This window comes from Metopolophium dirhodum, chromosome 1, assembly GCF_019925205.1.
Source record: "Metopolophium dirhodum isolate CAU chromosome 1, ASM1992520v1, whole genome shotgun sequence".
Lineage (NCBI taxonomy): Eukaryota > Metazoa > Arthropoda > Insecta > Hemiptera > Aphididae > Metopolophium > Metopolophium dirhodum.
In genome coordinates, this window is record NC_083560.1 from 143,054,526 (window position 1) to 143,071,769 (window position 17,244).

Below are 17,244 nucleotides of genomic sequence, written 5' to 3' on the forward strand. Positions count from 1 at the left end.
TTATTCGGATATACCCCTCTAAGAGATGGCATGCAATTCGGACAGACCCCTCCAAGAGACGGCATGCAATTCGGACAGACCCCTCCAAGAGACGGCATGCAATTCGGACGACCCGATTTATATTTATTTTTTTGGCATGCAATTCGGATGCACCGTTATTTATGTACCTATAAAACAATATATTTTATTCTCATCTTGAAAATAATCATAAAATAATAAAAAAGTAATAATTGTTTTCTTTTTAACGTACATCTTGTACCAACTACTAATATAAATAAAAACAAAATAACTTAAATAAAATAAATAAATAAACCTTTTCAAACACAAAACAATTCTTATATAGAATTAAACACTGTGATGCATGCCTATATCCTCATAATCAGTAGGAGAAAACGAACTTTGTGGTGGTTGAGAATGGCTCGAAGGGGTGTGTACAGTTTGAGTAACACTTGGATGAAAACTTTGTACCGGAAATTGGTTTAGTGAAGGAGTATGAGAGTTAGAAAAATAAAAGTTGTTAGGGTAGTTGAACTGTTGTATGTTTGAATATTGTGGATGATCGCTGGAAGGATTTAAAATGTGTCTTACTGATTGCATGAATAAAATCTTAAAATCTAATTTTTGACTATCGTTCATTTTTTTGAAATCTGATAGGAATGATAATAAAAATGCTTAGGCTCGGAGGAACTTGTAGGCTCAGGAGTACTTTTATGCTCAGGAGTAGTTGTATTTATATTGTCTAGTGAATCATTTATTTGTACAAAGTTATCTTCTTCGGAAACATTAGAAGCATTATCTGTCTGGACTGTCCCAACGATAGTCGACGGTGTAGAAATATTGCCTGTTGTTCTAGAAATGTAATAATTATGTCAATTTAAAGTTAATTGTTTATATCAAAAAAAAAAAAATAGAATTATATTGTACTTACAGTCTTTTTTTTTAAGCTGGTTGTTAAAAAGTAAGGACATCTGCATAGGCGTATTTTCTAGAGAACTTTGATGCACTGCCACTAATAGTATTTTTTTGTTGATTAATATCTCGACCCTAATTGTCTTTGATGTTTTTCCATTTTTTTTTGATTTCATCAATTAAAAGTAAGAAGTATAAATATAATATGTATTTCCATGGAAAAATGTATTGTGTATGAGTCTACGATACAGTAAGAGGATTTATTAAAAATATTTCGTTTATAAAAATACTTAGATCATATGATATGACGTTTCAAAAATCTTAAATATCGTATTTTTGGCGAATAAGAAATGTAGACTTATAGCATCTAACATCATTTATTTAAATTTAAATATCTAATTTCGTCCAAATTTGAAATTAATGTTCATAAAAATCAACAGTGTAAATATATTTTTTTAATATTTTTAGATTCTGAGCGGAGCGAGTATTGTATCGATTTTACAATGTTATGTTTTTTTTTGTGTCTGTCACAACGTTTTAGTAAAAATGCTCCGATTTTTTTCATCATCTTCATTTCTGATATGAAAGAGAATATGTTGGTACTTTAACACATTGACGGACAGTGAGGATTGTCAAAAATAAGTTAAAGCATGCCTAAATAAATCAATGTTTTAGTACTGCTATAGCAGTACTGTCCCATTACATCGAATTGTATGTATTATATATATTATTATAGTGCATACGTTATAACTTATAATACAAACAACACGTTTATAATTATTATGATGGAAACGCCGTACGGTATAAATATAATTATCAATAGAAGTAACGTGATAATATTTAATATCTATTTATAACATCATAATTATAGAAAAATAATATTATATCGGCCTTATTTTGTCAGAGTCGGAATTACCGGAAAGTAAGACTAGACTGACAAAAAATTGTAAAATCAATATATATTTTTAAATTTTTCCAGTGATTAAATGCAACTTTATATACAAACATCGTTTAATTATTTGTGTTCAAGCTATATAATTAAAGTGGTTTGTATTATACAATTACAGGTATTGTCAACCGGAACAAATTTTGTAGCACTGCAGTTCGAATTTTTACTTGGACAAAGTAGTATAAGTAGTATAGTTCGAGAAACGTGCCAATCTTTATGGGAGACCTTACAACCCCAAGAAATGCCAGAACCTAACCCCAACCAATTGCTAGATATAGCCAAAAAATTTTATTTAAAAACCACCTTCCCAAACTGCATTGGAGCAGTCGACGGGAAGCATATCCGTTGTGTTAATCCAAATAATGCAGGGTCACTATTTTTTAACAACAAAAAATATTTTTCCATTGTGCTAATGGCTGTAGTGGACGCTGATTATTGTTTTATTACTATTGATGTCAGTACATATGGTAAAGACAGTGACACTCCAATTTTCAAAGAAAGTCCATTCGGAAAAAAACTCTACTCTGAACAGTTGAATTTACCAGCACCTACTTGCTTACCTAATACAAACAACAGTCCACAGTCTTACGTCATTATTGGGGATGAAGCATTTGGTTTACATAGAAATCTTTTGAGGCCATACCCCGGGCGACGTCTTACATTTAAACGAAAAATATTTAACTACCGCCTATCCAGAGCTCGAAGATACGTTGAATGTGCGTTTGGTATATTGGCAAACAAATGGAGGGTTTTAAATAGTGCTATGTTAGTTGAACCTAATTTTGCGGACGATGTGGTAAAAGCGTGCTGTATTTTAGACAATTATGTCAGACGTAGGGATGGGTATGTAGGTAGTATATGTAGGTTCTATCCCAGTTTTTACAATTACAGGGAGATTAAAAAACGGTTATCCTCGACTTTTCCCCTTGAACGATCAGATTTGTGGGTGCTTACTATCCCAGTTTTTTACTGTTCCAGGGAGATTTAAAAACGTGTATCCACGACTTTCCCGCTTGGACGATCAGATTTTTGGCTGATTTCTATCCCAGTTTATACTGTTTAATTTTTTCAATTCAAATTTTACTCAGTTTCACAACAAGTGATTATTATTATTTTTTTCCCATACAAATATATTTACCCACACAGCAATTTTAAAATATATAAATTTTCACAATATTTGAAAAAGGTTTTAATGCCAATATTTGTTTCAAAATATTGTGCAAATATTTTGTAAATATTTGATCCACAAATATTTTCACCCAAATATGATGAACGTATTTTGAAAACATTATACACCAAATATTTTAAAACAGTGTTCCATTAGTAGTATGATTTGGGGAGTTCTGACCGCTGACCCTTCTGACCCTTCCGACCCGCTGACTCTTCTGACCCTTCTGACCCCTCTGACCCTCTGACCATCGCGTACGTATATTATATTTACCTTTGAAAAAAAAACGACAAAAAAACATTTCGCTGGACCGGGGATCGAATCCGAGTCCTATCACTTACCAGACGATTACATTACCATACCACCTACACTTACGATCATATGATCTTACCCCAGTTAACACAAGCATAACCTTTACGGGGTAACCTCGCTTACGTGCGTAGCGCATGCACACCGTAAAATTTCTGACCGCTGCATCTCGCATACGTGTGTATGGGTACAACCATAATATCACTCACCTGACTAACACAATATAATATTATTTCATCGGCGCGTGCGTTCAACAGTCACCTCACCAATAGGTACATATAATTTATACCTTGCATATAATATAATAGAAATGTACTAACCTAACCGTTGTACACGTATATTTTCAATCGCTCTGAAAAATTGTTGTGAGTTTAAGTGTTAAACATGGCTGGATCAATCAAAGTCAACGCTGAGTTATATAAAAAGAAGACGTTTACTTATGTGCCACCTACACCGCCTGCGGATCTCATCGACTGCAGTAATTTTATGCTTGACTTCACCGACCGTAAGTTTTTGAATGTAGGACTTGATCCTACGGACGAAGTCAACACCGTAGTGCAAATAATCACACCATCGCGGTATATTACTATGCCAGCCGACTTTCTAAGACGTATATTTTCCCTGATGGGGAATATATTGTCGTTTATTTTGGATCAACCGCAAAAATATATGCGAAATTTATTTTTGGAAACCGAAATTATTTCGCTATCTAGTATGGTGTATTGAGGGGAAATTATGCTTGTCATTGAATCAAAAACACAAGTTGAATGTCGGGTATTGCTAAATAGGATGGATTTAATGAAATTGCAATATTTAGAATGGTGTATTATCGAAACAGTCGTTCGAAAGTCAACCATCATACGACCACTTGTCTTAAAACAGTTTGTGCTTATGGGTAATTATTTGGACCAGGAATTTACCAAAGTTGATTCACCACCAAAGACACCCGAAGAAATGATCGTTTTTATCAAAAATTTAAGTGATGATAAAATTATTGGATCCACTCCTAAAGAACACATGAATTTCATCAGTCAGCTCAAAATACTTGCAACTTCTCAATTAGCTGAACAATGGGCACAGCGATGGGGCGGGGAAATGTCATCCGAGGTAATTTAACCTATCATTTATATCGCTTGTAAAACAAAATATTTATTGTATTTTGTTATTTTATAGTTGTTCGCTGAATCCGAGGTTAGTCTCATTTCACCCCCGAGATATTCAAGTATGGGTCCATTGCACGAAGACCTTTCAGAAGCAAGGGTAATTTATAATTTATAAATTTAAAAATGATACAATTAATAATTATAATAATTATTTAGGTAGCTGACAAGGAATGTGATATCGATAAATTTTTAACGTAAATCAACCCTACACAGGCACATGGGCACCAGCTCGGAAAACAAAACCATCGGTAAATTTCACATTTGATTTTTATAATAAATATATATTAACAAATTATTATTTGTACAGCCTATTGATGATCCTGACAGTCCACCGACGACGAACATAGACACTCTTCCCACATCGTTTGAATCTGACGATTTGGCGCATTACGCTCCATGGTCAAAACCCAGATATATACCTACGTCAGCGAGCTTACCAGTTGATGAGAACGATGGTCCATCATCGTTCAACGTTTCGATTCAATCACCTACACCATCGGTATCTTTTTTTGACAAGCCCGCGAAAATAATAAATAAGCGGAATGCAAAACGAAAACTGTTTGATTAATATTGTTTAATAATTTTGTGGAAAATAAAAAACAAGCGTGATATTTAAAATCAAGTTTTTTTTATTTATTAGAAAATAAGGTAATGATTACATGGTATATATATAAAAAAAAAAAAAAATTACAAGATATGAAAATAATTACAAGGTATTTACAATTTTCTAACATCGCCGCTAAACGGATTATAAGTTATAATCTGATCATGTAGTATTAAACAATAGGCTGCAGTCTTTTCTGGAATAACTGTACCCATTTCAAATTCAATTCGTAGGTCTGCGGTCGATGATTTGACGTTGTCGTTCTGGTGTGACAAATCAACAACGATGATTGGAAAATAATTTTGGAAAATATGTTTTGATAATAATGGTTCGCTGTAGTCTCTCTCATAATACGATTTTTGAAAGTCTGTATAGGCCTTATACAATATACTAGTTGTATTATTTTTAAAATCAGCGTGAAAGTCTTCATATGGGAACACTTCAGAATTTAAGTGAACCTTAAGATTTTTTAGTTGACAGTGATCGAATCGACCAGCATCGTTTTCGATATTTTTTTTTCGATCTGTTTGTAATCCAAACATCACAAATCTCGGCTTTTCGAGCAAGCTGCTAGACTTTACCGTCCACGAATGAGAAGTATTTCTAGGGAGCACAGGATATTCACAGAGATCCCAGGTTCTGAACGCACACGACAGTGTTCTATGCGAATCTATTACCTTTAGCAACCTTAATTTTTCTCTATCACTGACTTTGATAATAGGCATCTTCCAAGTCACTTTAGTAAGTTCAATTGTAATTTTTTTATTTTTTTCAACGGATGCCCATTACTGCGGCGTTCGATTTAAGTCAGTGTGCACAACCGATTGTGTTCTCACCGTGGAGCCCCCCTGCATTACGAGACTCACCCTTCAGATATTCAGAGATGGTAAGTTTTTAAATAAAATTATTACTTTAGACTCAATATAATATAAAATAATACATTTTATTTAGACTCAACCCGAAGATATTGGATACTTTTCCTACCAAGAGTTGCAGATTCAAAATAATAATTGGAACAGGGTATTATCACCATCTGCAACGCCTTCTCCACCACAGATGCATGAAAGGCTTCGTTCGTTGTCACCGAGACCAAACGCGCTGAATCTGATAGACGGTATGACATTTTCTCCTTCACCTCCACAACAATCTCAGATGGATGAATGGCTTCGTTTGTTAACATCTATACATTTGGATGCTTTACCCGATATGTTTCAACCTACAACATCGGAAACATACGCGTTGAATGTGATAGGTGGCGTAGCATTTTCTCCTTCGCTGTCACGACAACCTCAGATGGATGAATGGCTTCATTCGTTGTCACCATTTTCACCAAGTATGTTAAACATAGTACTAACCTAACTAATTTTTTTTTAAAACTAAATTAAATATATTTTATATTTTTAAATATATTTTGTTTTTAAAATAAATATATTATAAATGCAATGTTGGCTCGATATTTATATATAGTAGTAGTAATTTTGTAAGTAATATATGGTTACATTTCTATTATATTATATGCAAGGTATAAATTATATGTACCTATTGGTGAGGTGACTGTTGAACGCACGCGCCGATGAAATAATATTATATTGTGTTAGTCAGGTGAGTGATATTATGGTTGTACCCATACACACGTATGCGAGATGCAGCGGTCAGAAATTTTACGGTGTGCATGCGCTACGCACGTAAGCGAGGTTACCCCGTAAAGGTTATGCTTGTGTTAACTGGGGTAAGATAATATGATCGTAAGTGTAGGTGGTATGGTAATGTAATCGTCTGGTAAGTGATAGGACTCGGATTCGATCCCCGGTCCAGCGAAATGTTTTTTTGTCGTTTTTTTTTCAAAGGTAAATATAATATACGTACGCGATGGTCAGAGGGTTAAAGGGGTCAGAAGGGTCAGAGGGTTAGAAAGGGTAAGCGGTAGTGATGGGTGAAAATAACAGGAACAGTTATTTGTAACAGTTATCAGACGAGTAGCAATAACAAGCTGTTACTTGGAAGAAAAAATAACAGTTACTGAGTTACCGGTTTTCTTCTTTTAGAAAACATCGATTTTAATTTTAATTTGTGTTCTCGGTTATCGTTATTCGTTAATTGTTTTTAATAACAGTTAGTAGTTACCATCGGAATAACAGTCCGTTCCGTTGTTACTTAGTTAATAGTTATAAACAGTATATAATATATACCTACGTTTTAATTGCGCATGTATCAAATTAAAATAATTATCAACCAAGAAATTTATTTTAACAAAGGATGTATATGCTACACTATACTACTACAGTATCTACCTATGAAGTATAAATAATGAAAAGGAAATTGGAAAAGTAATGGTAATAAAAATATCAAAATTTATTTTATTAAAATATTTAACACATAGGTAATATTATTTAATTAGTATAAATTATTTAAGTTTAGTGATACTGATACTACTGTCACTGCTTACAGTACTACAAAATAACATTAATATTACTATAGGTATATTATAATTTTCTTTTATTTAATGATGTCTAATTAGTAATTTGATACTTATTCAAATTCAATATAAAACAATTCAAGCTATTTAACCTTTATGAATATAAATTATAAACACTTGTTTACTACATTTATAATGTAATAAAATACATTTTACCTTTTACATAAAGTATTTTTTATATAAAAATACAATATTGTTTAAATTATTTTAAATTATAATGAAGAAATAACAACATATGAACTTTCTCACTTTTTAGACGACAGCGCCGATCATTTAGCACTAAACCTGCACTTGAAAATATTCTTTCACAGGGAACTGATGTACCTAAATGACATAAACTATTTTTGGCCAATATATTTAGATTAGGGTAGTTATAGCTTTGGTCTTTCCACCATTTAAGCGGATCTTCGTTTCTGGATATAACTGCATCATCCAAGTAGCGTTGAACTTCGACTATTGCTCTTGACTTTGCAGTCCCCAATGGTGAAAATCTTGCCACATTACGATCAATTTCACTCCAAATTGATAATTCTTCAGATTCGGGTACTGGATCCGGCTGTATATTTACATTTGATTGACTCTGTGGTTCTTTATCTCGAATAATTTGTGCTATATTTTCAATGATTTCATTTTTTATTGGATTCATATTCATGAAAGGCAGGTGTTTAAATCGGGGATCTAAGAATGTACACTTAGAAAGTGTCATACTTTTTTTACAGTTCTTAAAACCATCCCTTGCATCCATATTACTCAGTAACTTTTTAGCTACAAGCAATGCTCTTGGGGACAAATTAATTTTTATTAAACTATTGCACACTTTGTATAACCCCTGGACTATAACAATTACAAGTGAAGCTGTCATATATTTTTGTCCACTTATTGCTTTTGTAGCCTCTGCGAAAGGTTTTAATATTTTAATTAGATCTTGTAAAATGGTCCAGTCTTCGGGTCTCAAAGTATCAGGAGCATTATCCAATAAACCTAATGTACCTCTAATTGATGTTTGCATCTCAACAAATCTATCTATCATGTAGTAGGTAGAGTTCCACCGAGTTTGTACATCTTGAATAAGCTTCTTTGGATCTTTTATACCGTTATTTATTTGGTAAGTTTTAAATACATTATTAGCTACAGTGCTTTTTCTGAAATGTGATACTATGCTTTTAACACTGTCTATTAGGTCATTTTCAAGAACAAGGGCTGACTATACTATTAAGTTCAATGTATGAGCAAAGCATCCCATATTTTTAAAAGATAATGAATTGAGGGCATTTTTAATATTGGAAGCGTTATCGGAGACCGCGAATGTAATTTTGTCGTTTAAACTCCAAGAAACCAATACTTGTTTGATTGCTTGGCTCAAATTAACTCCAGTATGGTTCAAGTTAAAAGAACGACACTCTAAAAGTATAGACTTTAATATAAACTCGGAGTCAATGAAATGAATGGTGATTGCCATAAAACTTTCATTGTTCCTGGATGTCCAGCAGTCAGTGGTCAAACAAGCACTCTCGAAGGTAGATACCAACTCTTTCATTTCTCCTAAACATCTCTCATACATGGCCGGAATATGGACTTTTGATATCGTGTTACGGTTAGGCAGTTCATAACTAGGATTCAACGCTTTTACAAATTCAATAAAGCCCGAATCTTCAACAACTTTAAAAGGTTGAAAATCTTTTACAAAAAGTTTTAAAAGTACTTGATCGATTTTTTTTTTAGCATCTACTGATAATTTTTTTGGCAAATAATTTGAAACAGATGTTTGTTTACGTTTGCGGACTGAAGAATTTGAAGCTTGGATCAAGGAGAAAGCATTTGGTGAAGATGGTGTAGGGATTTGATCAGATACATCAGAAGTAGATGTTGATGGTAATATTGCAGAGGAACATGATGCAACTGGTGCGGGATCATCAATTTGTTCACCTTCATTACGATTCTAGAATTAATTAATTCAAAATATGATAAATATTCAAATTTAAAAATTTAAATAGTTGATAGAGTATCTATACAATTTGTATCTTAATCAGTTTTTAATTTAATTTCATAAAATATTGTACATTAATTGGATTATATTTTAAATAAATGTAAATATGTATAATATTGGTAATAAAAATATGTCAAAATATTAAAATGCACTAATGTATCAAATTATACTTTTAATAACTATACATGATAAACTAGTGGCTTAAAGTTAAAATTTTTTAATATGTTATTAAATTATTTAAATATAATAATTAAATTTATTCAGTGACTAATTAAAAATATTTGATTTTATTAGGTACTTACATTCAAAGTATTTATCGGCAAGTTGATTCCATGACAAGTGGATAAATGTTTACGAAGATTTGTCAAATTAGACTTATAAGAATATTTCTTTTGACATGTATCGCATTTAGCAATATATTTTAATTGGTCAAAAATAGTGAAATATCCCCAAATACTACTTGTGCGTCTATCCATAATCCATATTTTTAAATAATGTTACAATTTTTTGACACTTTAAAAAATTAGTTCACTAGGACAATACTGGCAATAGAATTGAGCAGTAATGTGCAAGAAATCAGAAATCTGAATGAATTATGTATGACAGATACAGACTATAATACTAAAATATTTTACTGCAAGATGGGACACATTTATTCCAGGAATAAACCTGCATAATCTTGTTTGTAATATCTTGCCTGCCACTACAGCTAGGCTTATAGTACTAAACAGATATAATATTTTAACTAGGATCTCATGTTTACTTTACTTCACTGCTATAAATAATATAACAGCCAAAACTAAGCCTCAAATATTTGTTATATTCTAATGAAGTGGTAATTTTAATAATATGAATCAATAAAAATAAATAAATACACAATTTTAATACTCAAAAATATATTTATTTATTAATTAATAATAACATATAAGCATTATATAATATAATAATAATTAACATAAGCCATAAACTATAATATAATATAGTACTATATAATCATAAAATAAAATTTAAAATAGTAAAAAAAAACTAAGTCAAATAGGGAAATGTTTTTTTATTTTTAAGGAATAATTATGAAACGAAGTTAAATTTACAATGGCAATTTAAAATTAATTAAACTAAATACCGCATAATTGACAAATTACTATATAAATAAAGGTATTAAATTATTTAACTAACTCCCTACTGAAATTAAGCAAATATATAATATAAATAAATTTAAATTAGCAATTAAAAATATGTACATGCGTTCGTTTGACTAGTGTCTCATTATCATTATTATTGTACATTTATTTTGATTTGTTTAGTTATAGATATTATTAATAGGTTATTATTTTTTATTACGTTTAAAAATTAAATTAAAGCTATACTTGTAAACTGTGTAAAAAATATAAATAATTATGTAAAATACTCCCTACTCCCGCCACAAGCTTTGCTTACAGGGAGTAGGTATCAACTTAATATAGGAATATATAAATATTATATAATATGTATGTAGTATATAGTAAGTTGAAATAAATAAATACTAAATATCCATATACAATTAAATTATGTACCTATTCACTATCAATTAGTAGAGACGAAAGGTCCCTAATCCCTATGCACACTTAACATAATGTGTACCGTAAAAGGGGGTGAGTAGGGTCATGGAAGTGAATCGGGTCAGTGTTTTATATTTTTCTTATTTAATGTGATAACAAATAAAATAATAATGATATCAATAATGTTAATGTGTCTTTGGAAACTAGAGACGCATTACAAAATTATAGATATGTCACAATCATATGGTATGATTTTTTTCTATTATCAGTAGATAGTGCAATCTGAACCTTATCATGTGTTGAATTTCCATAGCTTAACAAACTTTATGCGGAAATCGCAGATCAAAGTAAGTACAGTGCTTGAATAAGTTTTTTAAGTTACTTAAACATATTTTGAACTCGAAAATATTTCTTTCGTTCAAATATAATAGATATTTATATTATTTTTAAAAATCTAAAAAAAAAAAAACAAAAAAAAATTTGTTTTTGGGGTGAATAGGGTCAGTGTGTATATATTAATTGGTACCTATAGATTTCTTCCTACGTACGTAATATATTTTTGTTTTTGCTGGATTTTTTTTTGTTTGGATTCAAATGTGTAGGTTGTTATAGGTAGAACATAACAATATATGTGTTTAAACAATTATATAGTGTATATGTCTAAACAACAAGTTATTTTTGTTGTTTTTTGTTTTAGAAATGCCTCGCGAATATATACCCGATCCTAGAAGCAAACGACATCAATGGCATGAACTTAGATACACCAGTGGACATTGAAATGATAGTTAATGAGGCCAAAGAAGATCAACAAAGCTCAAGCTCAAATTTAATTAATGTGGGCCAAATGTCTAATATTATTATAAAAAATAATATCAAAGAAGGCACATGGGTCGTGGTTAAGTATGGTGAAACTAAGAAATTATATTTTGTTAAAATCATACAAATATTACAAAAAGGTGAACTTTATGAAGGGTCATTTACCAGATCCAGTAACTTCTCAAGTAGCTACAACGATGAAACCAAAGAACCTATATATATATATTTCCAGATATCATTGACTTCTACACATTTAAGCTAGATGATATTGTAATGATAGTTCCTCCACCAAAGAGTCTGCGCAGGGGTCGAATGCAATTTACTGTGAAACTATGTGATATTTTAAACAGTATATAATACCTAGGTAGTAAAAAGTTACCTATGTTAAGTTTTATTTTATTTTATTTTATTTAGTATTTAAAAATGTCATTACCTATCTAAAGTAAATTTAAATACTGGATTGTTATAGGTATTACATATCTACCTACTTATTAATTGTTTAAGAATTGTACCTATTAATTTGTTAAGTTTGATTAAAAACAGATTTGAATTCAAGGACTGAATAAAATGTTAAATTAGTATTAGGTATAAAAAAGAAAATATTATTATGCGTGATAAATAACGCGTTTAAGAAAATTCTTTAAAAAGCCAGTGTTGTTTATTTTTATTTTTTATATGAAGGTGCTTACTTCTTTTGTTAAAAATATATTATTACCTGCCTATTGCTTAAATATTGTATTATTAATTCAAAAATTAAAGAACTGTATTCATTAATTTAAACTTCAATTGTGTTTTTTTTTTATTTTTACTACTTTCAACTATTTTTCACTGATCAATACATTTCATAGGTATAACTTAACATTTTTAAAAATTTATATTTCTGACCCTATTAACCTCTGGGACAGTGTGAATAGGTTTTTAGAGCAAAATAATCATGTGACCATATTCACCCCATAGTGGGTATGAATAGGGTCACATTTTTAAAAAAATATATAAAAAAATCCGGTTATGGGAATATATTTTTTTATAATAAATTATATTGGAAGACATCTTACCTTTCATTAAAAAAAAAAATAATGAACCTATGTTTAAAACTCTAAGAGATATTCTCAAAAAACCTTTAAAATTGACCCTATTCACCCCCTTTTACGGTACTAAGTTCGAATACGTTCATTTTTAAACTTAAAAAATACGATACATAAGATGGTTAGGTATTTTGACTTAAGAACCAAAGCCTCCAATCGGCTATCAATAACATTGCCCTTTAATTAGTTAAATTATTACTAGGGAATAGCTATTTTATTTATTTATTTTTTATTTATTTATTTATTTATTAATTATAAACGGGCGTGAGCCCATGATACAGATATGTATGGTGTAATGTTGACAAAAATTACATACTAATTTTAAGTGTGGAACATCGGTACTCCTTACATGAGTTATATATAAAAACAAAATAAAAGATAATAGTATAATACTATGGAAGAAATGACGGGTCCTCATTGGCTAATTTCATCATACGGTTTATTGGCTCGTTTTGTAAATATTTTGTAGGACAATGAGGAAAAAAAAAAGTATGTGTGTTGCGGGTGCACTTAACAGGAACTTTAAAGTTAATTAGTGCAAGGAGTGAAGGGGAGTCAACAGATCCCGATAAGATTTTATTAAGAAAAGCAAGAGCATGCGAGCGGCGACGGTCAGCTAAGGAAGATAAGTTCATGAGACGGAGTAGAGGAGTATAATCATGAGGGGGGTAGTTAACATTCAATTTGTGCTTCATATAGCATAAGAATTTACGCTGAACACGTTCGAGTTGAATACAGGCATCAGCAGTTTGAGGATCCCATACAATAGAGCCATATTCAACGATTGGGCGTACAACTGCACAATAGATGGATTTGAGAGAGCTGGTGAGTTTAAATTCACCAGATATTCTTTTAAAAAAACCCAAAACCTTGAGAGCTTTGCAAGTAATTTTATCGATGTGGGCACGAGGAGAAAGAGAGGAAGTAAATGTAAAACCAAGATCACAAATGCTAGAATCAACGGGAATTAAACAAGAGCCATTCAAAACGTAGGAGTAAGTGATAGGAGAGCGACTTCTGGTGAATATCATTGACCGGCATTTATTAACATTTAATGTAAGACCAAGAGTTTCTGCCCAGGCAGAGAATCTATTAAGATCATCCTGGAGTTTGAGACAATCATCGACCGTGTAGATCTTAAGGAAAAACTTCATGTCATCAGCAAAACAGAGTAGTTGGCTGTGTTTAAGGGAGGTACAAGCACTATTAACGAACAAAGAGAAAAGAAGGGGTGATAGATGTCCACCTTGGGGGACACCAGAGGTAGATAAAAATATGTCAGATTTTGTATTGAACATATTAACCCATTGCGGTCTATTTAATAAGAATGAATTAAACCAAGATAGGATAGGATCGCCAAAACCAGAAGCACGAAGTATAGAGATAAGAACCTCATGATTAACTGAATCAAACGCCTTAGCAAAGTCGGTATAAACAACATCAACTTGAGATCCTTCTTTAAAAGAACCGTGTATGTAATTGGAAAAGTTAAGGTTACAAGTAACCGTAGATCTGCCTGGGCGAAAACCGTGCTGTTCGTTGGCTAAAATCATGTTAACTGAAGGCTGGATTGAGTCTAGGACTAAGGACTCAAAAATTTTAGACATATGTCCTAGAATTGAAATTGGTCTATAATTTGTGACTAGTGACGGGTTGCCTGATTTTAAAATGGGAGTAATAGAGCCGATTTTCCACATGTCAGGAAATGTACTTTCATCAAGGGATCTTCGAAATAGAGACCAAAGAGGATTGAAAATAACATATCTTATTCTGTAGAGGAAATCCCCTGGTATTCCATCGGGTCCTAAAGAAAACACATTTTTCAGACTGTTGAGCTTGAGGAGAACATCATTAGGGGTGAAGTAACAGTTGTTTGGTAAGTCGTAAAATGGTAAGTCTAAAGACTGGAGGTTTGGAATAATTGATTTTGAAGAGTAGACAGAACTAAAATGTTTAGAAAATAAATTTACACTTTCCTGAATACAAGAACTATCGACACCATCGAAGGAAACTATGTTCGGAACAGCGTTGTGAGAACGATTCCTACGTACAAAATCCCAGAATTTCTTGGGATTCAAGGATAAAGATTTTTCTGACTGTTCAACAAACGTTTTGTGACATTTTTTAGACATGTATTTGCATTTTGCACGGAGTAGAGAAAAGACTCTATAATCAGCAGGATCAAATGTAGATTTAAACATAGCATGAGCTTTATTTTTACGATAAACTAAGGTTTTGAGATCTTTAGATACCCAGGAAGGAAAAGTTGATTTATAAAAGTGGGACAGAGGGACGAACCTCAAAATTGAACTGTGAAGAGAATCAGTGAAGGTATTAACCGAAGTATTTAGATCAAGGTTGGATAGAGTAGAGACCCAATCGTAGGAAGACAGAAAATGTATAATACAATTGTAATCCGCCTATTTGAAGTTGTGAAAGGAATGCGAGTTATTTAACGTAGTAGAGGTAGAGATATTATGTAGCGAAATATTAAGAGGTGGGTGATAAGGATCAGGCGGAACAAACGGTTCAAGAGATTCACAAACTATAGCGGAATCGGTGTTACAACAAATTAGATCAAGAATGGAACCTTTAGAGTTTAAAACAGAATTTTTTTGGTAGAACCCATTGAAGGCAAGTAGTTCAGGAACACAAGGCACACGAAGAGGGGAGGAAGAAGTATAAGTAAGGCCATGTGAATCATTAGACCAGGAAATATCAGGCAAGTTGTAATCACCACAGAGTAAGAACGTGTGTTCAGGATGTTGTTGATATATAGTTTCCAATAAGGACATACAATTTTCAAATAAAAAAGGTGGACTAAGAGGAGGAAAATAAGCAGCATTAATTATGAACCTATAGGACCCAACAGAGAGCATTACAAATAAGTGCTCGACGTTAATTTCGTGAACAGCAATTAATTTGGAAGATAAATCTTTTCTTATCCCAATGAGAGCTCCGCCACCCCTTAAACAATTGCTAGTATTAGAACATCTATCATATCTGTAAATATTATAATTGGTAAGACCAAGTTCACTATCAGCAAAAGAATCGGTAAACCAAGTTTCAGTTAATACAAAAAAATCATAATTTATACATGCTACATTACATTTAAAATTTAAAATTTTCGTCCGGAGACCACGGCAGTTCTGGTAAAAACCAGAGACAGACTTGCTAGCTGATGAATGAGTTAAGGGTTGTTGAATGTGGGCCTCTGGTTGAAATTTCCATTCCTAGGATTGCTAAACACGACCTTCGGGAGACCATTTATATGAACAATCTGCAGTCCAACTTCGCTATCCTGAGACCTACGCTCAAGTTCAGAGTGGCAGTTACGCAGTAGGGTACGTTGAAGTAGAGTCTTATCTTTTACAATTCGGAAGTTTGGCGGAAAGTTAGTACCCTTTTTCTTTACCTCATAATAGATAGCTAGTAATTTAGAAGCGCATTCTTTAGATTCAAAAATTATTTTCAAGGGACGAGGGTTGTTAGCCTGAGCTTTACCCAGACGAACCATTTTGTATTGAGCAGGAAGATTGCCTATAAGAGGAATTACAATACTCTCAAAAGTTGATTTGTCATCAGTGATACGTTGAGTGTTGGATTCAGCGGAAGACTCAGGAACACTGTATACCAATAAATTAGTAGAGCATCTTTCTCGTTCAAACGTTTCCTGGAATACTTGTGATACAACAGTGGATGAAAAGGCAGGAGAATCCAAGGATTCCAGCCTCAGGACTTTATCCTTTAGAAAAACCACTTCATCCTTAAGAATGTTATTTTCAGCTTTGAGTTCCGCAAGAAGAGAGGACAGTTGAATTATGTCATTTTTCAGCTCTTTAAATTGATTGTCTTGCGTCAATGACAGTTTTTTAAAAGAATCAGAAAACTCAGTTCGAAAGGATAATAACGTAGTCATGATATCATTGTTGGATGGAGAACTGCTAGCAGGTGAAGAGGCAACATTAGGAGAAGCGACAGCCAGTAATTTAGCGCCACTGCGAGTGGTTGTTTTTGGATTACTCATGACACAATTGGATACAACCAGTTTAACAGTAATGCAAAGTCGGTTGCATACACGGCCAGTAGGCGAGAGTTAATGTAGTTTGGTACCTTGCGTTAAAGTCTCCAAGACAGGAAAAAAATAAACAGCTGATCCAAGTAGACGGTGATAATTTGATAGTGTGAAATCGCCAAAGTGATAACGGATACAACAATAATTGGTACTCACGGTCCAAGC

The 17,244-nt window shown here is 32.2% G+C and overlaps 4 protein-coding genes and 1 pseudogene across 4 annotated transcripts in view; 3 read left to right on the plus strand and 2 right to left on the minus strand.

Moving 5' to 3' along the window:
• LOC132932993 (uncharacterized) overlaps window positions 1–2,846 on the plus strand; it is an 8,237-nt gene extending 5,391 nt beyond the window's left edge. The window contains exons 2-3 of the mRNA XM_060999331.1: window positions 1,977–2,701; window positions 2,837–2,846. Coding sequence (XP_060855314.1) covers window positions 1,977–2,701; window positions 2,837–2,846 — 735 coding nt within the window. The remainder of the gene's footprint in view (window positions 1–1,976; window positions 2,702–2,836) is intronic.
• Window positions 1–17,244, plus strand: part of LOC132935139 (uncharacterized) — a 494,638-nt gene that overhangs the window by 224,383 nt on the left and 253,011 nt on the right. The window lies entirely within an intron of this gene.
• On the plus strand, window positions 3,720–5,066 carry LOC132932995 (uncharacterized; annotated as a pseudogene).
• Window positions 5,216–5,827, minus strand: LOC132932996 (uncharacterized). The gene has a single exon (XM_060999332.1). It carries the CDS (start codon window positions 5,825–5,827, stop codon window positions 5,216–5,218), a length of 612 nt encoding a protein of 203 aa, XP_060855315.1.
• LOC132932997 (E3 SUMO-protein ligase ZBED1-like) lies at window positions 7,781–8,587 on the minus strand. Its single transcript, XM_060999333.1, has one exon. The coding sequence runs from the start codon at window positions 8,585–8,587 to the stop codon at window positions 7,781–7,783; it is 807 nt and encodes a 268-aa protein (XP_060855316.1).